This window comes from Poecilia mexicana, unplaced genomic scaffold (assembly GCF_051168715.1).
Source record: "Poecilia mexicana isolate PSO_F unplaced genomic scaffold, ASM5116871v1 scaffold_11, whole genome shotgun sequence".
Classification (NCBI taxonomy): domain Eukaryota; kingdom Metazoa; phylum Chordata; class Actinopteri; order Cyprinodontiformes; family Poeciliidae; genus Poecilia; species Poecilia mexicana.
Window position 1 is genome coordinate 4,204,932 of NW_028263380.1, and position 26,974 is coordinate 4,231,905.

A 26,974-nucleotide genomic window follows, 5' to 3' on the forward strand; every position below is an offset into this window, starting at 1 on the left:
AGTGGGTTTTACTGGGATCAGAGACTCCAAATTTGATGGGGCCTTAACTTAACACCAGGGTTCAGAGAGTTTCATGGAATGGGTTTCTGTTTTCTGAGCAGCGGCATTCAGGCTTTACAGCTCTGTGTCAAAAGCATCAGATACAACCTGCATGCAGATACACAACTGCTCTTAACTGAATTACTTTTCCCAAGAAATGGGGCATTATTTGTTTGGAAATGCACCAACAAATCCGTCCACCTTTCTGTGTCTGCGAATTGGGCTTTATGAATAAGTCATTCTTTCATTCATTTGTTTAGTCATATCTAGAAAAAAAAAGCGATGTCATTACCACATTTTCAAAGGCCTGACGTTCTTTGATGCCTATCTTCCATTATGAACACAACACATGGAAGCTGCCAACCGCACACATCCGTTCTTCCTGACAGAAATAATTAAATCTCATCCCAGAAGTAATAATCAGTGCTATATTAAGAGCAAGGTGTCTATCTTGGGCTCGCATTGTTCTTCTCATTCCCCCGCGATGGACGGTCTGAGTCACATCACCTCAGATGACTGAAGACGCAACGAAGCGAACTAATTTTAGAAGTGCCATCAGTCGATCTCTACTTTTACTGTTTGTCTGATTTGTGTCCTGTTCTTCTCTTCTCAGGTGATGAGTGGGACTGTATCATGTCTGAAGTACAGGGAACGCTGGAGTTTTCTGTAGAACTGCACAAGTTTCACAATGTGGATCTGTTTCAGAGGGGGTGAGTGGATTCTGGCTGTTGCCTTTTAAATGTGTCAGAACACCAAACTAGTTGTGAAACGACACACTCTACAAGAATGCTAACAGTTTATTTTCATTTCTACAGTGGTAAAAGTTACCAACCGGCTGATCAAATGGCTATAACTCATGTAATGGAGGTGATTAACTTGGCTTGCGGTTTAAGATTAGGTTTGAGGCTTTTAGTTCTGCCAAATAAGAAGAAACCAAAAATTGCAAGAGGTTCTTGCCTACAAAGACCTTGCAAAGACTCTTTTGTTCAACTGTCAACTGCGAACCCAATAGCATCTGGCTTTGGCCACATATAAACAAAATTTCATGGACATTATGGATAACCTGCTCATTTTTCTGTGTATTTCAATTTTTTTTTTTTTTTTGCTTTAAATAGGCACAATGTAATATTTCTTCAAGGGAGTCTCTGAACAATCGACTGTCATGCACATGTGCATGGAAATGCCAGCATGTTTAGGTGAAGACGTGTGGATTTAATTAGAACACCATCAGCGTTCTAATTAAATCCACACTAATAAACATAGCTATTTATTGGCAGCTAGTCGGCTTAGCAACACAGAATGCTTCAGTTTTCTGTCTAATGGGAACCAAAGGAATAAAAACTTCAAAACCCTTCGGATGCATTGGTAATTTATAAGCAGTGTTTTTATTTTTTATTTCTACCCTTTTCTATATCTCTGCTAATGATGAAAACACAAATAAATTGTACTTGTATGTAAAGATTTGGATGAGTAATTCTTAGTGGTTCCATGTCTGTATTTATGTAAATAGGTATGAGTCACAATGAGATTCTTCTCGTCTGATTTCTTCGAATAAAATTCCACCATTTGAAGGTAGAACTTTATGTCCATTCCACCATTTGAAGGTAGAACTTTATGTCTGCCAAAGACTGAAACAAAAATTCATACAGAGTCAGTGATTCTGCATTGGTTCAGAATTCACACATTCATCTGTTTGCGGATTTTGCTGTGGAATGTGATTCCAAATTATTCGTGGAAAATGTACTTTTTAAAAGAGCATATGAAAAATCCTCTATAATGAAACTTGTGAAGTTGAAATAACATTGTGTAATGCTACTAGACATGCTACTGGCTGGCATTTGTAAAGTAGCCAATCCTGGAGCGGCATTCATTTTACCTTCACATTGATTGGCTCTGTCCCAAAGAGTGGAGTTAAAACCAGGATGTTAGCTTATGGAGTTTATGAAGGTTTATTTGGTGTCTGAACTATAAAAAAATGCAGTTAACTTTTTTAGAGGGATTCTCAGGTGTTTGCGGTACCTAACAAATACTTGTACTTCAACAGTAACGGTGTTACTAAGGCTTACTGGTGGCACTGATTCAGTTTTAACACAATGACTGTTTATATTATCATATTTGGTAATCGTAAATGAGCTCAAACTGTGGTGGCCATTTTTTTTTAATCTAGCTAGCTGCCTACTGTTACATGTGGAAGGGTCGAGATTCAATCTAAAAAGAGTGTACAAATCACACACGCTGCACTTCATGGCCATATCTGAGCTGGCGCTATTTGCTCTGCAAAAAAACGCACTAATGAGGTAGATAGCTTGTGCAAAGAATGAGAAAAATTTCAAACTAAAAGCAGACTTGTTGAATTCCAGTTGAAGCTGATTCTCTCTTCCTGAATTTGCAGAATTAATGAAATGTAGCTGAATTGTGTTGAGTTATGTACGGAAGATATCAAAGAAGGGTTTGCACCAGCTCCAGATATAACCGAGGTATTCATGCATTATACATCTACCATCTGCCCACCATCTGCTCCAGCTTATATAAACGAATGGATCACCTTCTCAATGTCTGCGTACCTGTGTGAGTCATATAGGAGCAGATACTGACAGCAACTTTTAGGGCAGCTTGTTGCTGCTGGGACAACTTTAAAAATTTGAACCAAAAATTTGGATCAATATGATATGTTGAAAATAGCCGTATTATTGGCTGATAACTATGTATCTTTACTTAGTATGATGTGTTTATTGATCATAAAAAGAATGGATTTTCCAGTTTCAAACATTGTTGCTGATTTGGCTGTAAACTGCCAAACTCATGTCAATAACAGAATGTTCTCGTGTTTGTGAAGAGAATACAGATAAAAATAAAGGAATATCAAGTGAAACATTATTGATATAGGAAAACGTGTCAACTAACATTCTTGTTTTTTAAATATGGAAAATGAATGGCTTCTGTTCAAAGTACGGCTGCACCGATCCACTTTCTCTCGCTGATACTGATACGATGCAGAAAAACTACTGAATTGACTTAAAATGATTATTTTTTTTAAACAGACATAAATGTAGTAAAATATACATTTATTTAATAATGATGCACCAGTACATTTAAATCCACCAGTAGCTTCACATGCTTTGTCAAACATAGAAAAATCAACACAACTTTAAGTTATTCAGTCAGTGCAGTTAGGAGTAAAACAATAAATGTAAAATAAATTATAAATAAACTGAAATTGACAAACTATAGGTTAACTACATTGGTTAAACCTGTAAAAATATACTGCAACAAACCTTCTTTCAAATGGTTCAGAAAGTAGGAATTCTAAATATAATGTAAAATAAAAAATAAGGCATGACGTCGCTTGGAGCACAAAGCGTAGAATTAGACTGAACAGATCTGCCTTTGGCTCTGTTGGCTGTGAATCCTTGCACTTCCTTAAAGTCAGTTAATTGGAGCAGCTCTTTAATTTACAGCACATCCAGCAAAAAAAAAATACATACAAACTGGTTCAGATGAAAGCAAATGAAATGACAACAGAGCAAGTTTGTCTTTTCTTTCTCTGGTATCTTGTTAGATAAAAAAGGCATTGTTAATCCCAGCATGACGTATCTGCAAGAAGATTAAATAAAACAAAACGTTCCACTGGCTCATGTAAAACACCGGCTTCAGCAAAATGGATTTCTCAAATTAAAAATGCTCAAGCTTCAAGCTTCGTCACGATTGTGCTTTTATCTTAGTGAACTAATATTTCTGCTCCCACAGTCTGCCTCCTTTCCTCTGATAGCAGAGAAGAGTGTCAGCACTGAGCTGAGCTCTGGTGGGTTGTAGAATAGTGATGTTTGTGTCTCAAAGGTTTAGAGTGTTTGTACTGTGCAACAGAAATTACAGCATTAATCCTAATCCCTGTTCAGGACTGAAGGGCATTGAAGATGTTCAGTTAATGTTCTGTCTGTTCACTGGTTGCTTTTAAAATCCTGCATTTTTTCACCTGGTTAGTAAAAAAAAATAATAGGAAGAAATTATTGCAGATCTTTCAGAATTTACTGTTCAGAATTGCATTGATAAATGGGAAACTGACACCTATAAATTATAACTGAGTTGACTGAATGATAATAGAATTTACTGAAATGTAGTGCAGGAGACAGTGAATTAAGGTGGCCATGAAAATCTGTCCATATTTATTCCAGACTGACATTCTCTACTGCTCTACCGAACAGTGGAGCCATGTCTGTATTCAGAGACAGACTGACCTGACCCGACCCGACCCGACCTGTCACTGAGACCCACAGTGTCCGACAAATAGAAGTTTTCACATTTCAGTTTGTTCCAAGCATAGATTGTTGGACTTTGAATTAAAGCAAATATTAGCTCTGTAAAGAAAATACACACTGCTCCACCGACATTCATTTAAAATAGAAAAGAAATATCTTTCACTGAGGGGTGGCTCGTAAAATCAGGCTTTAAAAAAAAGATTTAAATAAACTATTCAAAGCGTGTTAGTAGATGTGAGCAATACAAAACTTACACATTTGCTCTGTTTCTTCGGTAGAAACAGAGAGAGACGTGACAAGATCAAACAACCTGGAAATTATTGTTCACTTTAATTTATCATGCAATTAATTGATTTGGTGCTTATTGCAACAAGCACCTCAACAGTACATACAAAATATCCCAAGTATTACCATGATTCTGTAGTACACAGCACACCAGGGCTTGGATTTTTTTAATTTAATTTAATTTTTTTTACTTTTTTGTGTTTTGATGTAAACATAAGAACACGTTTTGTCTTAAGCACATGAGACTGGTTGAATTTGTTATGTAATTAAGCGCTAAGTTCAAATTTCCAGGTTTAAAGTTTGAAAAAAAATAAAAACTACCATGGTCCTTAGAAGTTTTGAATACCATGACAGAGTTTCAGAGGATTCTTCCAAACTTTGACCTAAATATCAGCTGCTTTGCAAATAAAACGATGTTATGGCTACAGAATAATAATTTAAAAAGTATGCATCTGATAATTTGTCACCTGTTAATGCTTTCACATTGCAGGACTACACTGGTGTTTAGTACTGAAATATACATAATCCAACATACACTGACATTAACTTTTATTAGGGACAGTAATTAGCATGCACCAGGTCAAAGGGCAAATCAAACTGTCAATCATGCATGATTGACATGAGCTTGATGTCAATCATGCCAACGTAACATGTTGCAGGTTTATTATCATTGCAAGATCATATGATTAGTGTGTGCAGTGTCCATATCATAAAGAACTGTGGAAAAATCAATAAATATACTTTAATTATAGACAAGGCATGGAGTCATAATCTGTGTTTGGAGACAGAACGTCTAAGAAACAGAAAATGTTTTAAAATGGCTTTAATTTTTAACTTTTTCTTTTTTGCAAAAGTAATTTACAAATTGCATTTCCATGCAACTAAATCAAACATTGGCAAAACATCCACCATAGTCAGATTTAGTTTTTGTTTGTCTTTTGTTGCTGGAACAGCAATAATACTATTCCATCTGGGGTTTGTGTTTCTGGTGAACTGAAGGTTCATAAGTAACCACCGGTACATGCTCCTGTTCCACTGTCATCTGTAAATGTTTGTATTTAGCCTGCAAATGATTAACACCATATGGACAGGGGCCAAATTAAAATCTAACAGAGAATGTTCAAGTATTTACTTCCCTAATTATTGAGCACACAGTGTACATGTGCAGAGACACACAAAAGACTGTACTTGCAATATAACTAGTACTTAGTGTTGACTCATGGGCCTGTATACAAATGTTATTTGTAAAACAAAAAAAGTATTCTTTCTTTCTCTTCAAAATTATTATATTACTTCCTGCTGATATGTCTCATAAAATCAAATGAAATATATAAAAGTTTGGAGTTGTAATCTATCAAAACGTGGAAGTGTTTAAGGAGTTTCAACTAAGTTGCCTGCAGTTGAATTTTAATATTTTCATAATATCATGTAAACAAAATCAAAATGTTACATTCAGCCTTTTTAAACACTTATCAAGGTTTCTGTAATTTAAAACATTAACTTTTTTTTTTTACATTTAGCACAAAAATGAGACATTAAATTAAATTACAGGCTTTCTCTTACATTCAGACACAATGGTATGTCTAATATATAAATATTTTAATTTTTAAGTTTAATTGAAGCTCTCTGTAGAAAAGAAAAGAAAGTAAAATAAGCTCATGGATCAGACTATTTCTCCAGTACATCTTAGTTTGATTGTGTCTTAGATGCTACAATGTCCCACTTTAATAGCACAAATCCAAGTTCCGACCAAATTTCACGTTTTTGATACTGAAATATTCTAAATCCAGTATCAAAAATGTGGAAGTCTATCACACTCCATATTATTGATACTACTTCACATTTTTGAAGCTGGGATATGGCTGAATCCAGCATTTCAGAGGGCCAGAGGGTTAGCATATAGCTAAATGCCATGCTAGCCGAAAAAAACAAAACAAAGGTAATTTCCAGCTTTTTTTAGTACCAAAATCTACATAAATTTGTATGTAAAATATTAGCTGAAAACTGTAACAATTCTTGGTGTTGTGTTATCAAAAGGAAGTGTCTATGTCTGTTTTGTTTTTATGTATTTTTAACCGTTGGGTTTTTGTGTCTTCTCAGCTTCTACCAGATACGAGCAGCACTGAAAGTCTCACCTCGAGTGCCCCACAGGTTGAACGTGACAACAAATGACAATGCAGGTGAGCTGACATTTTGTACTTTCCTCTTCACACACACAAACCATCCCTCACACACATTACCATGTCCCTGTCTGCTCTTTGAGTTAGCTCCCAGTTTGATATTTGTAACAGTTTTGCTTAATAGAGACAACAAAAAGGATTTAGTTGGTTTGTACAGTGTTGGTGTTGATAATTGTACCACTTGTGGGTAGTTTTGAACCTTTTTAAGGTTCTTTAGTGTCTTGTTCTGTGCTTCATTTTGGGTATTTAGCTAACATAGCTTTGTGCTGCATGGCAGTAATGCTAGCTGTCTTTGAGTTGAGGTTCTCTCTTCCTGCTTTAATTTTACACATCTTTGTATTTCCAAAGAGACTTTTCAGTGGGGTTGTTATGGAAATGAGAATACAACTCACTCTTGGTACAGATTTGTATGAAAAAAAAAGCTGATAAGCTGTCAGCTCTGAAATATAGGCTCATTTTTGATGAACTGACTACATAGATGAAGCTTTTGAGTCTACCTTTAAAACAAACTTTCTGACAAATAAAATGTGGTTTAATTAATTGCTGCTACTGATGACACAATGCACTCTCCACATACTTTCACATTTCTTCAAATTAACAAAGGCAATTTTTAACATGTTTTTACCTCAGAAGGCCTTCAACTTATGTAAAACTATGTAAAAAAACAAACAAACAAACAAAAAAAACAAGTTAAATCCACTTAATTATTTTTTTTCTAAGTCAACATTGTGATTCACAATATTCCCAAAAATTCACTGGACTTAGTTTCATTGAGTGTTAGCAAAACCTTGATCAAAGTCAAGTTATATTCACTCATCTTTTTCATCTAAATACAATGTTAAGATTTACAGTGTAGACAGAAGATTTTCCTACAAGTATCAATATGTAATATGTAATTGATTTCTCCTTTCTGAAATCCAACACAATAAATAAGATCTTAAAACTACTAATTACATCGTAACTGGTAAAATACAGAACGACGTAACGGTAGATGATTGTAAATTCGAAAATCATTATGGCAGTAAATCTATTTTAATAAACCTGAAATCATGCTTATGTTTATGTGAAAGCTGCATTTCCTTCTGCTAGTTTGAAGATCTACTGAAACGTGGCAGTAGTAGCATTAAGGACAGCTCGAGAATGAGCTGACACTCAGTGCAATGCTCCAGAAAGCCGAGGGGAAGATGCACATTCAGGTAATGTCATCCTGACATATTGATGGTGTAAAAAAATAAATAAAAAAAACGCATCAATTGTCATCTGGTCGCAAAATCAAGTAGATCTGACTAAATGGACTAAGTTTTTTTTTTTTTTTTTTTATCTTTATCTTAAGTCAGCATGTTTTTAACATCCACTACAGCAGCGTGTGTTACAGTCAGGGTCAGAGTGAAGGCTGCAGCCGTCCTCTCCTCCACAGATCCCCTCACAAGGTTACGCATTAGGCAGCGCACGCCTCTCACGCTGGATTCTGAACTTAAATGCACCAATCAGCTCCCCAGCCACGGAAATGGATTAAGCATCCACACTCACACCGGAAATAATCCAGCGTAATGTTTCTGGGGAAAAACAAGAAAAAAAGAGGGATTTTGTGTGAAGGATTTTTTTTCCCACTACCGAGTCATTTGATTTGTGTTATCAGTGATGCGCTACCTCTCCTGGTACGGACTGGGAGTTTTCCTTATATTGGCGTAACAAAGAGTGGTTGTAGGTGAAGAGTTTACCGACGGCTGTAAGGTGATTGTTTCTAGTGGAGAATTGCTGACTGGCTTTTAACATCGTGGGGCGTCACGGGGCGTCATGGGGCGCGGCCTCAGCGCCTGTTAGAGCAGTGAGAAGCCACTGATGGTGGTTATGGTGGTGCAGGAAAAGATGTGCCAACATTTCCAACCCAAGTATAAATAAATCACAACAACGCCGTACTCAGAACCAGAATCATGGTTTGATTGGATCAGGACTTGGTACACATGCAGAGCATTGAAGGGAAGGTACAGTGGATATAAAATCTTCACTCATCCCTGTTAATTTTTTTTTTTTTTTCCAAATGCAAATGTGAGACAAATAAAGATAAATAAAAAATAACCTGAACCCATGTGTTTGGAAAGTTGTTTACACTCTTAAACTCTAAATCCTTTTATTTCAATAACTCACTAACACATCATATTAATTAATTACACACAAATTAATGTTTTCAAGTCTTCATTTCTCTTAATTATGAGGATTTTCCACTTATAACTGATGAAAACACAACATGTAAAATTAGAATGTTACATCAGATCAATGAAAAAACACCTAACTCTGCCTTAATCTTCCAAAAAGAGAAAGTTTTTCTTTCCTTTTATGGTTTTACAATTAAGCTGAACAGCTAATGGATCACATTGAAGGTGGAAATTGCCATGACGATGTTTATTTTGGTCAAGGCCTGATTATTTATCGCATCGTTTATCATTTGTCAAGATCAATTTCTTACCATAACAAGAATTTCTGATGTGTCGTTGTCATGATAAATTCCAAATATGTTTGTTTCAAACCCATCGGAACTGGCTCTGCTGTTGGGATTGTTTTACTTATTTCTTCACAGTGAGAATATAAATAAACTTGAAAATATGGTTAAATCCAGAAACACTTTACAGTTTGGTGATACAAATCACACTTCTTTATGTGACTGGCATCCTAAAGAAGCTTATTTCATATTGGTTTTTCAGGAGCAGTGTTTGTCCTTGTGGGCCTTTGATTGGCGTTTCATACAGTCACATCCACACACTAACAGGAAAAAAAGAGGTAATAAAAAGCCCTTATGAACATTTTTATTGTTATCACAATAACACCACAAAATATCGTGATAAAACCAAATCAAGCCCACCTTGATTTTGGTCTTGTTTTTCTAATTCACAAAAACCTGGCACTTTATCACAGGTGTGAAAACTTTTAACGTCGACTGCAGATATATAGTCGGCACCACAGCGTCTAAACTGATGGCATCACTAGTGGAGCAGCTACGGCGTTATCAGACGGCTGATGGAGCGTCCGACAGCGAGCCTACGCATTTATTTTGACAGTAGGATTGTGATCCCTGTCTCTGGAACACGTCCACAGATGTCACGGCTTCCTGTCACGCTTGGCACACGATGCGTCGACCCTCACTGCGCTTCAGATGATCAAAGACTCCACCGAGTGTGTGTGGGTGCCCTGGCTTACCCGTTGGTTTCAGAATCAGGCCATCTGTCGGCCCAACATGGCCGCCGCTTGCGTAATCCTACCACTTAGCCTCGTGGAGGCCCACGGTGTGACCCCCATCAGGCCTGTCAAGTGTTGCCTAACGCGTTCCAGCGTCCTCTGGCTGGTGGAGGTTTTCTGCCACCGCATGTCTGTAGGAGTCCAATTTGTTGGGTTATCCAAGAGTTACACTGCAAAAACACAAAATATTCCAAAGTAATTTTTTTGGTCTAGTTTGGTCTAGCAGTGTGCTGTAAATTTAGATTTGTTTTCACACATTAAGGTGTAATTTTTTCACTTTGTCTCTGTGCTAAGGTTCTCCATGTTCTCTTGTAGCAAGAGAAAATCAGCTTTTTTCCTCAGCAGATAATGTAGATCAAGACTCACTCACCCCTAAGAGAATGGAATATGTGAGATTAACATTTAGTGCATTAATGAAAAGAATTTCATCAAGTGCACAGAAGAAGCACTTGGGGAAAAAATGAGTCATAGATTCTGTAAAAAAGAAGACATTTTAGAAAATCTCCATTGCGGTGACAGAGCTGAATTCTCAGCTTTGACACGACCACAGAGTCTTTGACATGTAGCGCTGCTCCACATCAATGCTCCTGACTCGCGCTGCTTATGCTGCAGGTAAAGCGACAGCGTCGTGGAGAGGAGGCCTGTGGAGAGGGGCAGAATAAGAACGGAATGGAAAAGGGCAAAAGCTCAGCGGGGGGGGATTACTGAGACCTCCTGAGACTCACAGCTAGAAGCAAGGGTTTTTTCTTTTTCTGCAGCTGGCGTTGAGAAGGAAAAGATGCAAACAGTAACACTGTTACCAGAAATGTTTAATATAAGATCAGTTTAAAGGGACGGTTTGTTATAATGTTGTTCCCTCATCAAAAACATACCTGGAGTGCTGCTTTGATTTTTTTTCATGCATGTTTGAGAATCTCCATGGCAAAGTGACTTGGTGGACCTAGCTCCGCCTTTGAGGACAAAGCTCCTCCTTAGAACTGCTGTTTACAAGTTTCTGCCTCACATAGTAGCACTCCCCCTTTCAGCTCCTTCAGACTAGCCAGCAGCAATTACCAAACACTTGGTGAATCTAGGCACCAGCTGAGCTCATTATGGGAGCTACTGCTCAGTGCAACGCTGGTAAAAACATTGTTAAAGGGTTAGTAGAGGAGCCATGTTGTGATGACTTCCTGAAGGCGGAGTTTCAGAAAGAGCAGGAGTTTCTTAAAGAGACAGAGGTCCAATTTCAACCAGGCTCAGCGATCTGCCTCCTGGAATTGATATGCTTTAATTGACATGCGTGTCAAATGTCTGCCTTCCAGAATGTTCCAGAAGGTTTGCCAATTTCAAGGCATTAAATTGCAAAGTCATATTTATTTTAAGACTTATTTGATTTATACAGCATTTTTTAGAACACCTGATAATGCCATAGTGACATGATTGTTCTATAAAATGGCACCATGGGCCTTGAAAACACATAATACATAATACTTCCACTTTAAATGAAAAGGAAAATGGAGACATCATTTCAACAGTATTTTTACAAAATGACTTTTCAATAAACACTGGCAGATTATAAGTGAAATATTCTGCCATCTTTTTTATAACTAGTTAGTTGTAACAGGCCTGATTGGTACATCTCCAATATGTAAAATGTGAACCTTGCACACAGACAGTTGCCCTTGAGTGATCTAACGATCATCCTGCAGCAGTAAGCTGCTAATTGTTGTGCTGTTTGGTTGTGTCCTACACCAGGAGAGTGCAGCTTCAGCTCCGCGGGGGTGTATGAGGGCAGTGTCTTCAGCCGAATATTTCAGATCCTCTACAGAAACGAGGAGATTGCTGTCAACGACTGCATGATCTTCAAAGTCCACCTACTACTGGATGGAGAAAGGGTGAGTCACACTGGATATGGCAGTTTCTGTACAGAAACTACTTAATTTTCCAGGTAAATTAGAATTTAAAATGGTGAATATATACAACAGTTAAAACAATTACATGGTAGTTTTCTTTCTGAGTCGGACCTTTGTGGTCCTGAGAAAACATTAAAAAGTCATTATTAAATGTACTTCAGCTCTCAGTGGACTCCTGAGAGTCTCAGGAACCCTTTGCCAGTGACTTCGTTTCAGATCTGTTCCTGGATTTCTTTAGTTTTTGGTGTGTTTTCATATTTGAGCTCATCTGACTCTCTTCATGATGTCAGATCAGTTCCTGTGTGAGTTTTTGATTCAGTATGTACTCGGGGATGAGTGTGGCCAGCAATAGTTGAGTCGACAGTTAAATCATTTACTAAGTGGGACGATTAATTGGTCTGAATAGCTTCTGTCCCTTGAAAAAAATCTAATATTTTGAAAACAGATTTCTGTATTTTAGGTATATTTGTCCAATATTAAAATGTGTTCTATGTTAAACTTTGTTCAATTTTTACTGCCAAGTGTAACAAACAAAGGCCTGCACTATAGAGAGAGAATGCCTTTAAAAAATTTAATTACTTATTCACAAGTAACTGAATGAACTTTATCCAACTTATTTTATTTACATTTGTTTATCTTGACAACTTAAGAAATGAACTTGGCTGAATTTGACAAGTTAAAGCTTTCTTTTTTTTTGAAGTTGTAGCTTTACATAGACTAAAGATATTTCAATTATAGTTTTTTGATGTGGCAATGAAAGCATCACTAAAGATAAATAGCTTCTTGTGTAAATAGAAATGAAGGTTCTTGTACTGGAATAAGATCAGCAAACTGATTTGTGGGTTATCTTTTTAAAAAGTGATGTGCAGTATTATTTAATGTGATTATCATGACACACTTAAGGTTGGAGCTGAACCAGCTAGCATAGTGATTAATTGTCAAACATAAAATCCTTCAAAATATTTTGACTTTAATTATTATGATGATGAAATTAGAGGGAGGAAGTCAATACCGGGGAAAACCACAGCAAAGCTACAGGCTACAGAAGCTAATCTGCTGTCTAACTGAGCGCTGCCCTTTATTATTACTAAGAGACGCAGGATCAGCGGGTTCAGCGATCTGCCGCCAGGAATTGATACGCTTTAACTGACATGCGTGTTAATTGTCTGTGTCCCAGAATGGCCGTTACGGCTCAAATGACCAACTGTGTAAACCTGGCGGACAGATATTGATGTGCTGTCCGTTCCGTTTTCACCATGAGTTCATCCTGGAGGATCGAACCCGGCCCGCTTTTGAGAGAAGGTAGCCATCTTCTGTGACAGCCAGGGCAGCTAGGTGCTACTTAGACCTAATCATCCGTTAGATCCCCTGCTGCTGGCGCATTAACCCTTTCCTTCCATGATTGATACAGCTTCCCTGGTTCTCTTGAAATTCTTCTAATTTTAGGAGATTTGGAAGTCTAAGTGGAGGTTCAGAGACGTGTAAGGGAGCTTCCCACTCATTAACCTCCCGGAGGTTATCTGCTGCTCACAGCCACAGAGAGCACAGACACAAATAGCCCTTCATTTCCCCCGCGGACACACGAACGTAAGCTTGATCAATCTAAACATCGGTGTTAGGCACAACTGAAAACATTTGTACTTTTACTGTGCAGAGATACAAAACAGGAAAACCTTTTTTTTAAAGTAGTGCATCTTCCATAGTTAATACAGGCTTTTGTTTGTTCACTGTAAAAACAATTTTTTATTTAACATTTTACATGTTACGCCAACACAATGTAATTGTGAAGGAGTATATTTACTCTCAATGCCTCTAAATACAGTCAAATTTAATGAATTAGAATAGGCATTCCAATTGAAATTAATATGTTTTGAAAATATTAACCTTTAGGCACGTATTATAAACTTATATTTCATTAAACCCACATTTCTGCATTAATAATATTTTTTATTGGTCTAATGTAATATTCTAATCTTAAATGTGTTTTTATAAACTGGCAGAAAATCATTATTTTTTGAAGAAAAAAAAGCTTGAAAACATCAGCATCTGTAAGAAATTCATCACAATAAATAATAAACGAAACAATAAATGCCCTCACCTGTACTGAACGTTCTCAACCTAAAAATCACTGATGTGACAAAGCAAGTTTGGCCAACCAGAAAGGCACGTTTCTTTGTGTTAAGTAAAAAAGGTGCATTTATTGTACAAATAATTTATTCATCATTTCTCATGATTCAGTGACATCATGCATGAATATCATTTTGTGGGTTTTGCAGTTGGAGGAAGCCTTGAGTGAGGTGGACTTCCAGTTGAAGTTGGATCTTCACTTCACTGACAATGAGCAACAGTAGGTTTTTCTGTTTACTTGGTTAAAACCTGTGGTTTTTTGTGATAGCGGGCTAAGAAAAGCATTAAATACCGACATTTTTTGTTCCCTTCTACTCCATCTACCATCTATAATCTCTCCAGGTTGGCAGAGATAGTGACGGTCCCGTTGATCAGCAGTCGGACCCTGAGGCTCCACTTCCATCCGCGGCGAGGCCTTCACCATCACGTCCCCGTCATGTTTGACTACTTCCACTTGTCTGTCATTTCTGTCTCCGTGCACGCCTCACTGGTTGCCTTACACCAACCACTAATCAGGTAGAGTTTAATTATGAAATGCAAATATTTTACAAAAAGTACAACAAAACAAAAAAATGTTCTCTCACAATTTGAGCCGACAGTGGGTATGTAAGTGATTTCATAACCACAGAAGTGTTATTTCAGTGGAGTCATCTCTAGAGGATGTGACCAACCATCCAACAGTTAGTCTAAGCAGGAAGTGAAGGTGATTGGGCGTTGGGGTTCCCTCATAAAAATGCGTTAGCCTGCATTGCCTGATGGAGTCTGAAGGGAGCAGCATTTTGGGTTTGCACAATTGCCCATGTTGGTTGGTTTAACATTGGAACCAATTGGAATGTCAGGAAACCAGGAAGACAGGAGAGACCACACCAATAGTAGATGATTGTATTGTCAGTCTTTGTCTGAGTGGTTCTTCCCAGACTGCAGTGTATGGTGTCATTAACTCCAAGGAAGGGATGGCTGCTTTTGGAACAATGTGCCACACAGGAAGCAGGTGTTCCAGGTTCAACCACAAATCATAGTTCTAAATTAATACAAAAGAACATCATTAATAAACCTACCACTGCTCTCTGGAAGTCACCTCTAGCAGTGATTGTAGGAGTTCTTATAGGTTTTAAGGTATTGCTTGGCCAGCCACCCCCATGTTTCACAAGTTTAATATTTCAGTGACCTCATTTAAGCTTAGCTTTAACCAAGTGTGCACCAACCAGCAACAACTGTCTCAGTCCATTCCTCACCAAATTATTGCTCACACCCTTTACTCAAAGGATCGTCAGACCAGTTCATCCGTACTGCCAGTTCCACTGCTTGTTTACTCCTCATCACTCAAATACATTCAGATCACGTTTGGTTGAGTGCTTCAGTTATTTTGATCACTGCGTATATTTGATGTGATGAAGTCTCCTGTCATCTACTGTATCTGTTTTTGAAGATATAGCTGCTAGACAGAAAGCTAGACATGAGCAGTGAGATAAGTACCATTCAGCAGTGTGATGTCAGGTGGTCACAATATCTGTCTCCTTTTGGACACAAACAGTCAGTTAGTAATGGGCAGCCAACCTTGTAATCTGTAGAATTATGCCATGTTTCTTTGGACTTTCTGTAAAAACACCAAATAAATTGGGTTTGAGAATCCAAACAGGACTCCTATATGATGGTTATAAAAAACTAATAAGTTCTTAACAGAAATGACATTTTGGGGTTTAAAGGAGTTAAAATTCAGATTTCTTGTGCCAAACAATAGATGAATTGATAATGTAATCAGACATGATGGCACAGGACAATTTTAGAAGTAAAATGCTTAAAATGCAGATGTTATTATGGCAGGGGACTGAATTTGAAGTTCATCTAATCAGAAACAATATCATTATGTTTGCAGCTTTTTTTACTTCTTCCAAAACACACACACACAAAAGCACGCACACACGCACGCACGCACACACACACACACACACACACACACACACACACCCACACACACACACACGCACACACACACACACACACACACATTCACTGCCGGTCCATTCATGTGTCCTCTACGTCCCTCTCCAGCTTTGCGCGCACGGGGAAGGGCTCCTGGCTGGGGAAAGGCTCACCTGAGAGCGTGAGCGACCCGTCTGCTGTGTCTGTGGAGAACCTGGTGTTTGGAGCTGGCTACTGCAAGCCTGTCATCTCTGAGGTATGTTAACCTTTCGCAGAAAAGTCAAAGCTAATTTTGTCTCACTCAACACAACATGTCGTCCCCAGTCTGCTAGTATTCCACTGCCTGTCTCTTTTAAAGGAATTAAACAAAACGTCTAACAATGACATAAATGTGACAGTTCTGGAACTTGGTGTCTGACTTGAGTGCATCATCCTGATTTAGATTACATATTATGGTCCGGTTTTCTCCTCTGAATCTGCTATTGCTTGGGCTCTGAAGTTTGACTCAGTGATTCCACTGTGCAGCAAAGTGTCTGTTCATGATGTCAGAGTAACCCACATGTCTCAGCATGCAGGCTTCAGGATGGCCATCTGAAACTGATAGTAGCCATCAACAGGGAGGATGCAGTAGTGTGACAGGCTTCTGTGGCATGTCTGCTGTGAATATTTTTAATTTTTATACACTTGCTGTATCTATTATGCAGTCCAGTTACCTACTTCCTGATTGGTAACTGGACAGACCACACACCATGGTGATAAAACAGTCTTAGGTATAACAGGTTTGGTCATACATTGTGTTGTCGAGCCACATGGCAGGAGCAGCGTTGTTCTCCAGATGTGTAACAGTGTTTCATTCATTGGCACGCAATATTTGCCAAAACGTCGAAGGCATTAAAGACTACCAAGGCAAAAGTAATGACAAAAGAACACCTTATTCTACTACACTTGTCATCTATTGTCAAGAGGCATTATCAGTTAGATTTTCATTAGAAAATGTAACTGGTACATTTCATCCACTTTAGTGCGATGGAATTTGGAGACTTTTGAAAAAAACAGAAGAATTAGAATTTTTTTTCACAGTCTTTTGCAAGAAAGCACAACACGATTTTAAATGTGTAGGGTTACAGTTACTTTGTTATTGTTAAATTAATATAAAGTCACATATGCTTTTTGTCACTTGAGTATTTTAGGACGGGATCTTTGTATGGCCTCTTCTGGACTTTCCTGGGCAGAGATTGCTGCAATTTAATGAATTGAAAACGTCTCTTGGTCACAGGTGACAAATAGTTGTGTAAACAGAAACTTGTTCCATTTTTTTGTTTGGTTGTTGATTTTCATTGCATAAAGGCATACGTCAAGTTTGATCAATAATTAGAGATTATCAAACACTTTCTGGTTTCTATGGTAACGCTCATCTATCTGTTCTGCTCTTGTTAGCAGAATTTAGAAACGAGAACATGCAACAAGCACAGATATGAAGTCATATTGTAGTTTTCTCAGTATGTTGCATGTTCTCTAATTATTCCAAAGTACAGTTGTAAAGCTACAGGTAGCATTTTTTCACAGCCTCCACTGTAAATCCTAATGAGCTCCAGAGCTAGCCCCCCGCCTCACCCTATTAACCCCCCACCCCACCTCCAGCTGGGCGCTTTAATAAGCTCTGGTTAAGCCACACTGGGGGGTTTGGTTTGATCAAAGCAGCGAGTTATGCTCACAAGCGCCACGTACCACATACCTGCAGGTGAAATGTGTTCAGAACTTCAACTCCTCCTTCATCCTTTATTTATTTTTGAACTCTTTAACCTGCAGCTACGATTTTTATCACTTTCCCTCTTAACACGGGCTCTGTCCTGTAATTATTCCCTGCTCCTTCAGAAGGAAACCGTCATGTGTTTCAGATTTCTTTGGCTGAATAAAATGAAACCATAATGTCATCAGAATTTCAACAGCTTTTTTTTTACCGACAATGCTAAAAACATGAACCAAAGTATCAAATGGGTTTGGTAACAGCAGATTTCTGTATCTGAAATAATCATTTATATTATTAAAGTAAACTAAGAAGAATAAAACAAAACAGAAATATCAAGGGACGTGGTGCATCTTAAGCTGGTAGTATAATGACTAGTTCATCTGAAAAAAAAAATAAGCTTTTTTTCTTTATTTCTCATTCTGGAGCTGATTCTAGCAGGCATCTAGAAAGCTACAAAGAAATATTAAAGTAAACATACAGATGTTCCTTCCTGGTTCGGGTGTAATGCGCAGCTGGAATTACAGAGCACACACATGTATGATGACAGGGCCGGTGAGTTGACTCGCTCGGGGCAAATTACAGTACATCCTCCGTCAGTCCCAGAGCCGAGCCGCAGCGGCGCTGTTAAAACATTACGGCCTTGGGAAGAACTCCACAAATGGAAGACACCGATCTCCTGGCTTTGCATTATAGTGGCCGTTGTGTTGATCCATTAGGAGATCCTGAGACTGTCTATTGAAATTCACTGAGCTTTCTTACACTTTATTACAACCAGAAACATTTTATTGAGATTTTATGTGATATATCAACACAAATTCACTGCAAAAACATTAAATCTGAAGTATATTTGGTCTAGTTTCCAGTCATATATCTTAGTAAATTTGAAATAAGACAAAATTAACTTACAAGTAACGTGTCAGCAAGATTTAGGAGCTTGTTTTAAACCAATAACTCCTTAACATTGATGAAACAATACTTATTCCATTGGCAGATTATTTCTCTTATAAAATAAGGAAAATGTTTTGTTATAAGTCAAATGCTCTGCCAGTGGGGAACTAGTACTTTTTCATCAATATTAATGAATTATTGGCTTTAAACAAACTACCACATCTTTCTAAAAAGGTTGTTGTAGTAAATTTGTTTGTCTTATTTCAAGTGTACCAAGATATTTGCACTGGAAACTAGACCAAAAGTTCTTGTGAAGAGTTTGTGTTTTTGCCATGAAGTGGCTCATAAGTGGAAGAATAACCCTCCCTGGTGAGGTGTTCTGGACATGTCCCACCTGGAGGACACCCAAATGTCCAAACCCAGGACACACTGAGTCTTCAATCGGAGAAACTATGTTTCCGGAGCCTGGGTTTCTTTGTTTAGGCTGCTACCCGATCCTACATGAAATGGAAGATAATGGATGATGCTTTGTCAAATTTCCAGACCACTCAAATCTTCTAGTCTTTTCTGCATCCTCAGAATCAGAACCAAACTTGGGAAAGCAGCATTTAATTTTTGTTCTCTGCTAATCAGGAACTAACCTCCAGAAAACTACAAAATCGCTGAAACACTAAACTCCTTTAAATCGAGGCTAAAAACACTTTGTTTAGAGTTGATAACTGAAACAAATACTAGTCTGGATTACAACTTTTTGTTTACTTCTCTTTATTTTGACACTATAGTGTCAAAATAAAGAGAAGTGGTGTTTGTTTATTGTTATCTTTTTGTCATGTAAAGCACTTTGAACTGCCTTGTTGCTGAAATGTTCCACATAAATAAAACCATATTTGAATTTTTAGATGATCCGGTCATTGTTAGGTTTCGACCACGCAAAATGTTTTGCATGTAGGCCCAGAAGTTCAGCTTTTATCTCATCTCACACATTTTTGTTGTGTCTCCTACATGGTTTATGGCGAAGAGCAAACAAGACTCCTTATGGCTTTGCTTGAGCAATGACCTTCTTCTGCCCACTCTCCCATAAAGATCAGATTTGTAGAATTCAACACAAACACTTTAATATCTTCTCCAAGCTTTGGTCTCTGCATCAGTTCTACATTACCCCAAATTACCTACTGCTATGCTGTGAAGGTCACCTTTAATAACGATTCAAGAAATCCTGATAGTACACAGCGAGGTCATCGAGCTGATGCGTCCACATGATTTATGGATGCAGAATATGGATTCTGCATCCACTGGCCTCTTGGCTGCTTCTCTGATTATTGCTCTCCTTACTTGACCAGTCAGATTCAGTGGACAGTCATACCTCAGTAGGTTTTACAACTGTTCAATACACTTTCCCTTTTCTGATGATGAATGTAGCTGTGTTTAAAGTTTGGGTTGTTTTATAACCTAACTCTGCTAAAACTCCTGCCCACTCTGTTCCTTGGGCTTCAGGAAGAGAGTGGATGATGTTTGTTCACCAATCTTGTCTCACCAAAGGGGTCAAAAGTATTCACATTCTCTACTTAAGCAAAAGTACAGATACTGTACTTGTATAAAGTTCTGGTAGAAGTACAGAATATACTAAATTTTTTAAAGTAAAGGTAAAACAAAATACGGGGTTTTAAATGCATGTAAGTACAAAATAAAAAGTAAATAACTTTCACTTTCAATGATGCAAAATGCTTTCTGTCCGTGCTGGTATGTTTTTCCTCTTTTGCTTCAACTTTTACGTTATATTGTTTTCATCATGGAAATTACGAGGCACTTCTGAGATTATAAGGAGTAGTAAGTGCTAGGGGTGTAGCAATACAATAATTTCACGATACGATACAATATATGATATTCTGGTCATGATACGATATGCATCATGATATTTGTTGAGCGATACAATTCGCTACAATTCAGTGCATTTTTACGATTTTCTGAAAGATTTTAGAAGGACAGAGTGATTTTAGTGACATTTTGTGTTCCATAGACTTGAATTTAGTTAACTGAAAACTGATTAAAAGCACCAACTACACAATACCTGACTCTGATTGGACAGTCTAACAGTCTGCAGCTGGACAAAATGAATCAAAGATGCAGTGAGAGAATTAGTTTCTGTCATTTAATTCATGTGGATTTGACATAAAACTCAAAAGTTTAATCGGTAATCCAGGAGCAGAGTGGGGAGATTATCAGCCTCTGTAGACTCTCAATATGCTAATGATTGCACTTATGTTTTTTCTTTTGGACACTGTGGCTGCATTTTGGTGTAAAAATGCAGCCACAAATGCAGTCTTTTGGACTATGGGGAAAAAGGCTTTTGTACCTTGGCTCCCGGAGTTAGCCGTGGCTGTAAGCTGCTTTCTTCCAACTGATAAAGTTGTGGCTCCGCCTCACCCTGTAGTGATCAACTCCCTGCATCGCCGCTATTCCCCTGCTTGGATCTCTGAGTAGCTGCCTCTCAGACTGCCAGCATCTCATAGTACTCTCAGTCTCTGATACTCTTTGTCTGTTGCTAATAAGAATGATCAATCAGCCATTGTTATCATGGAAATCCTCACTGCGCCGCGGATTCCGGCTGGGATTTTTTCATCTTCGTCTTCCTGCTCAAAACACAGCGCCGCTGCCGCTTCGCGCCCGCTTCTCTGTTCCGCTTCTCTTTCACGGTTACTTGCGCAACTTTACTTCGTTTCTCAGCAACAAAATACAGCCCATCGTTATTTATTGAAGATTTTACATTTCCAAAAACACAGGAATCTAATGTTTCGTTTTGTACGTTTGGAAGCTCGTTCCCTCTCACATAATCAGAAAAGCCGGGGAATGGCGGCGCTTTTGACATTTCTCTGACATTCGGAAAAATATGGTTTACTAATTTTAGCATAACTCCGGTTATTCTTGGCCTATTAACACAATTTAAAAACTGGTGTGTAGTTTATAATGTGCACTTTAAGCTCAAGTTGAAAGTGAGACTGAGGGAGGCGGAGTCTTCCTGCTACGCCATAACAAACTAGACTTAAAAAGAGCTTTAAGGCTACAGACCCCTATGGTTTAACGGATCGATACTCGTGGATAAAAAATCGATACTTTCCGAGGGCGGAAAATATCGATATATATTGCCAAATCGATTTATTTATACAGCCCTAGTAAGTGCAAACATTTCTCTTGAAATATAAGGGGAATAAATAAAAAATTGTCAGAAAAATAAATACCTAAGTAAAGTATAGATACCTGAATATCTACTGAAGTACTTTCACTTTGTTACTTGTCACCTCTATCTCTATCTCTGAGGCCTTCACTGACCTGGTGGAAGTTACTCTGAGTTTACATTATATGCAGGTTGACTCTAGTTACCCGTTAGGTGATCACTGACCTTGGTTTCAGTTGAAATTATTTAAGAATTACAGAGTTAAAGGGACAGAATACAGACGCATGCTGTTATTTTTAGGTGTAAATATGTAAAAAAAAAAAAAAAACCTTTGCTGCTATGGTGTACTTATTGAGATGCTGGGAGGAAAAGGAGCTGCTGAAGGGTCAGTCACATTAAATCTCAGTGACAAACATTAAATTTTGTGTTTGTAAAATAAAGTATGAAAGCTAGTGGGGCTGCAAGTAAAATGTAAAAAATAATAAGGCAATTTTGCCCTTCAGGCTCTGATGTATCAAAACTCATTGACAGTCAATGTATGCAGTAAATTCCTCTGGTGAGGCACAAAGCAGTTTTATTCTCTGTTAGAACGCCATCTGGTGGAATAAAATCTACACTGCAGCTCAAAGAGAAAATCTTGGAGAAATCTTTGGATTTCTCTACTTGTTATAAACAAATTTCTCAGTTTTATCTAATATTATTTTAAAAATATAATCTTTTTTCTTTTTACCAGCTGTACGCTCTACTATTATTCCTCTTCCTTTAAACAAGTGGTGACTTGTAATGCCGGCAACCTTTTAAAAGCAATAAAGGGAACTCTCTGAGGAGACGTGCCACTGAAACGTATCGATCTGCTTTTACCACACACCGTGTGTTTAAGGTCCATTTGTTTCCATTTGTGCTTCAAACAATGAATGTGACTGTGTTTGGTGCTGAAAACAGGATGGTTGTAACTGCTGGCAGCAGGTCGCTGCAGTGGAGCTTGTAAAGCTGTGAACGTGTCCGTCGTTAAGCTGAATGCTGAATGCGCAGCGGCTCACATTTTCTGTGCTGTGCTTCGTATCCGCAGGGAAGCTTTTATGTGCCCAGTGAAAACTGCCTGCAGAGAGCTCATACGTGGCACCGCAGGCTCTGTCGCCTCCTGCTGGCCGCGCACAGAGGGCTGCACGCCTACTGCATCTCGCTGAGGCAGGAGATCCCGCAGCTGCAGCTGGTTCCACTGGAGTCAGGTGATGCTTTGACTATAATCAGAACTTAGCCAGGTTTGTTGCTTTCTTTTAAAAGGGCAGTATTATGTGTTTTCCAGGCACGTGGTGCTATTTAATAGCACAATCAAGTAACTATGTTACCTGCAGTTGCTATAAAAATGCTACATATGCCAAATATAACTGAAAAGAAGTTTTACTTCCAAAGATAACGCCCTGAAGTTGGGCCTCTGTCCCTTTAAGAAACTTCTGAAATGCTGCATTCAGGAAATCATCACAACATGGCTCCTCTATTAACCAGTTTACATTTTACCAGTGTTGCACTGAGCAGTAGCTCTTGTCATGAGCTCAGCAGATGCTCAGTTCAATCAGGTGTTGCTAATTACCCCTGGCTAGTCTGAAGGAGCTGAGAGGGGGAGGGCTGCTCTGTGAACCTAGTACTGCCTCTAAGGCAGTACTAGGTTTCCAGCTAGGTTTCCAGTTTTGCACAGCTGAGTGGTTGCCATGGGATCTCCCTAGAGTAGATTCCTCAAACATGCATGAAAGAATCAAAGCAACACTCCATGTTTGTTTTTGATGAGGTAATAATATTAAAACATGATGCAAAGCTCAAAAAAGTCAATTTTACACAATACTGCCCCTTTAAAGTAAATGTTTAACATATTTATTGTGTTGTCACAGTAAATTATTTGTTTTTAGTTATATTCAAATTTACCAAATATATATATATGTATATATATATATATATATATATATATATATATATATATATATATATATATATATATATATATATATATATATATATATATATATATATATATATATATAGTGTTTAAGATAAAAAAATCTTATTTTTCTTCAGTTTCTACCCAGAACTCCTCATGTTCTGGGTAGAAACATGTTTATTGAACCTTTTTAATCCAATCATTGGTTGATTGTTCTGGTCTCAAAACCTTGTTTTGCAGTGTATTTCAGAAATTGTTGCATAATAATAAATGAAGAGCAAAGATCCTGAGTTTGTGGTGTCTTTAATGAAACAAAAGTGGAAATAAATGTTGAATACGTTTTCTGTATTTTGCAGTATTTTGGTTTTCTGACCTTGCGTTACATTTTTGTGGTATTGCTCTGGAATTAAAATCAGAAAAATGCTTTGATTGTATGATACCATATGATTTGCGAACACTTAATGTGGGTCATCGGTTTTGGACGGTGGTTAGAGTTCACCAGCTGCTTCAACACTTCGGATAGTTCAGGAACATCGTCAGTCTGAAGCTTTAGGAGAAAATACAGGAACTGTGTTCAAATGACACAATAATGAACTTTATTAAACTACAAACCAGACATTAAGATGTTGAAACAGCCGCTATAACAAAAGTGACTGTTTAATATAAGTCAAATATCTTATATTGGCTTATGTTAAAGTAGCTTAATCCCTTTCTATGGAGAAATGTCAAGTAAATCTGTCTGACTTCTGGGTACACAGACAAATGATCTTTGCACTAAGCTGTGCAAATATCTTCTCCTCCACAGAGTTGCTGCCTGTAGAGGAAATTCTAAACCAGCTCTCCATAGAGTTACAGGTAAGTTTGTGGAGAAAAAAAAAATTTACATTTTGAGACTTATTTAATTTTGTCAGTATTTGCAAGTGTAAGTCATCTTATTATGAATAGCATCAACCCTCTGGTTTTCATTTAGATTGTGGTATAATAGTGTGGCAGATGATTGAATATTTCAGCAAAATCTTTCACACGCAAATCAATAACCTAGCTGGGCACAGGTGGTTTTTTTTGTTGTTTTTATTTTTGTTTTGTTTTTTTAAACAACAACAACAAAAGTCAGCCACTGAAAAATAATAATAATAAAAAAGTTCTGAACTGAAACTGCCAGTATGTATCACAAATGAATACTTTTGATAGCAAAAATTTGCTGTCATGAAAAATGCATTTTTACTCTAAAATCGCCAATTAGATTGTGTTTACTGTCAAATCATAGCTTACATATTTGAACCATAGAAATCATACAAATTTTCTTGATCGTTGTATCCTTTTTCGGGCAGATATTTTTTAAAATGGCCACCATGGCCATTTTAAAATTTTCTTCAATATATTTATTCTCTAATAAATATATTGCGGAATGTATTTATTGCCAGATGGACAGCTAACCAAAACGTAGGTTCATTAACCTCTAGTCTTAGCCTCGCTAGCGCTAAACCTCTAAGCACATAATCAAAAATGAGCAGAAACTAACTCTAAACCGTTTAACACCTTAAAAAAAAAATTAGCAGGTGCAAACGCTAACCCGCTAAACATGTGAAAAATTTGTGGATGATAATGATAATCAATGACGACCGTCGCTCAGTCTGTGTAACATCATCATTTCCCTCCAGTTGGTTTGAGACCCGCAAACAGCAAAGGCCTCAGTCTCTGATTTTGCTACTATTTCTTTGTTGTACAAAGGGGAAGTCCAAAGTCGAAAACATATGTGACATATGAAAACAAAACATATGTGTTCATTCAAGTCTTGAAAATGGGTAACATTTTATGAAAATAATCGGTTTAAAGGACTTGTAAACAGTGGCCATCTTGTGAAAGATGGACGTCATCCTGATATTCAAGTGGCTAATGGGAAATATTGAAAACATGCAACCTGAGGGGAAATTTTGCACATTTTTAAGCTTGTATCTAGACTTGAAATATTTTTACAGTAATATAGTGCACCATATACACACTTAAAGCCACAAAACTTTGACTTTAAAGACGTTCCTTGAATCCACTTCATGCTCTGAAGAACATAAAGTGCTATAATTTACATCATGATCTCTTTGACCCAACTACATACTTCTGAAACAACACAATGTCTTTAGCAAGTTTTATTGAAGGAAGTACAGCGGTGGTAGGTGTGAGCTCTTGAAATGGAGTGGTTCAAGCTGTGCTGCTTGTGAACTCCCTGCTCATTCCGTTCCTCATTAGCTGAATGTGCGTTTCTCAGCTGCAGGAAGGCCATGAGAAGGTAGCTGAGCAGATCAGCAGGGACGTGAGCCAGCTCTGCTCCCAGCTGGCTGCGCTGTGGAGCCGTTTCCTGGAGACAGCTGTGCTCAACCCCTACATCCTGTCCTATCTGACCCAGGAACATCACACACTTAGGGTGAGTCTCAAGCAAAGAGAAATAGTCAATAATATTCTCATTTATTGAATTTGTTTGGTATACATGGAGTGTCAGATGCAGTTCCCATTTGGCAAAGAATAAAACAATCCAGCCTGAGTAATCTGGATGCCAAATTCTGTATGCTACTGTGTGAAATGTGTTGCAATATTAGGGCTGAAACGATTAATCGTACTAGTCGTGATTAATCCATTATTGATATGGTCGTCAACTAATTTAGTAATCAATCATTGTTAACTGGAGTCTTTATTATACTGACTCAAAAATAGGCAATTTTCTGGAACCCCTCCCACCCCCCCAACATGTTCAAAGCTGCAAATAAGCTAAATCTGTACAAAAATATATACATTTTGCTTGTTGTCAGTAAACATGTTTTGACTAAAACTCTGCAAGTGGCATCATTTTAGCTTCATCCAGTTCAAATTCACTAAAGGATTGATATTTTAGGCATTACAATTTTTATTTTCTAATTTAAAAAAGGAATTGAATTATTTTTTTCATAGTATTTTTGAATGTATTTCTAATATTGTATAAAAATGCTTAAGTGGTTAAATAAAAAATATGTAGAATGTGGCATTTTTAAAATTCCGATTAATCAGAATAATTGACAGATTCATCAATGCAAGGCGTAAATGAAAGCTACATATCCAGCAGTGTGATGAGGGTGTAGTTATGGGAAATGATGGCAATGTACAGCAACAGGTGGGGCAGGGAGAGTGCTACTCCACAGTGAAATTAAACTCCCAGGTTAGTTCTCATTTAACGGGACTTAAGGATCAGTTTAACGGAAAATGAAACAGGTTTGAATTCTTGACCAAAACCAAGACATTCCTCGGTCACAGAAACAACTCCATGCTA

General features: G+C 37.7%; 1 protein-coding gene across 1 annotated transcript in view; it reads left to right on the plus strand.

The window, feature by feature from the left end:
- fam135b (family with sequence similarity 135 member B) overlaps positions 1 to 26,974 on the plus strand; it is a 55,547-nt gene that overhangs the window by 11,954 nt on the left and 16,619 nt on the right. The window contains exons 2-10 of the mRNA XM_088010086.1: positions 653 to 749; positions 6,681 to 6,760; positions 11,729 to 11,868; positions 14,163 to 14,233; positions 14,356 to 14,529; positions 16,066 to 16,192; positions 22,816 to 22,975; positions 24,485 to 24,534; positions 25,943 to 26,098. Of these exons, the coding sequence (XP_087866212.1) occupies positions 673 to 749; positions 6,681 to 6,760; positions 11,729 to 11,868; positions 14,163 to 14,233; positions 14,356 to 14,529; positions 16,066 to 16,192; positions 22,816 to 22,975; positions 24,485 to 24,534; positions 25,943 to 26,098 (1,035 nt within the window). The 5' untranslated portion in view covers positions 653 to 672. The remainder of the gene's footprint in view (positions 1 to 652; positions 750 to 6,680; positions 6,761 to 11,728; positions 11,869 to 14,162; positions 14,234 to 14,355; positions 14,530 to 16,065; positions 16,193 to 22,815; positions 22,976 to 24,484; positions 24,535 to 25,942; positions 26,099 to 26,974) is intronic.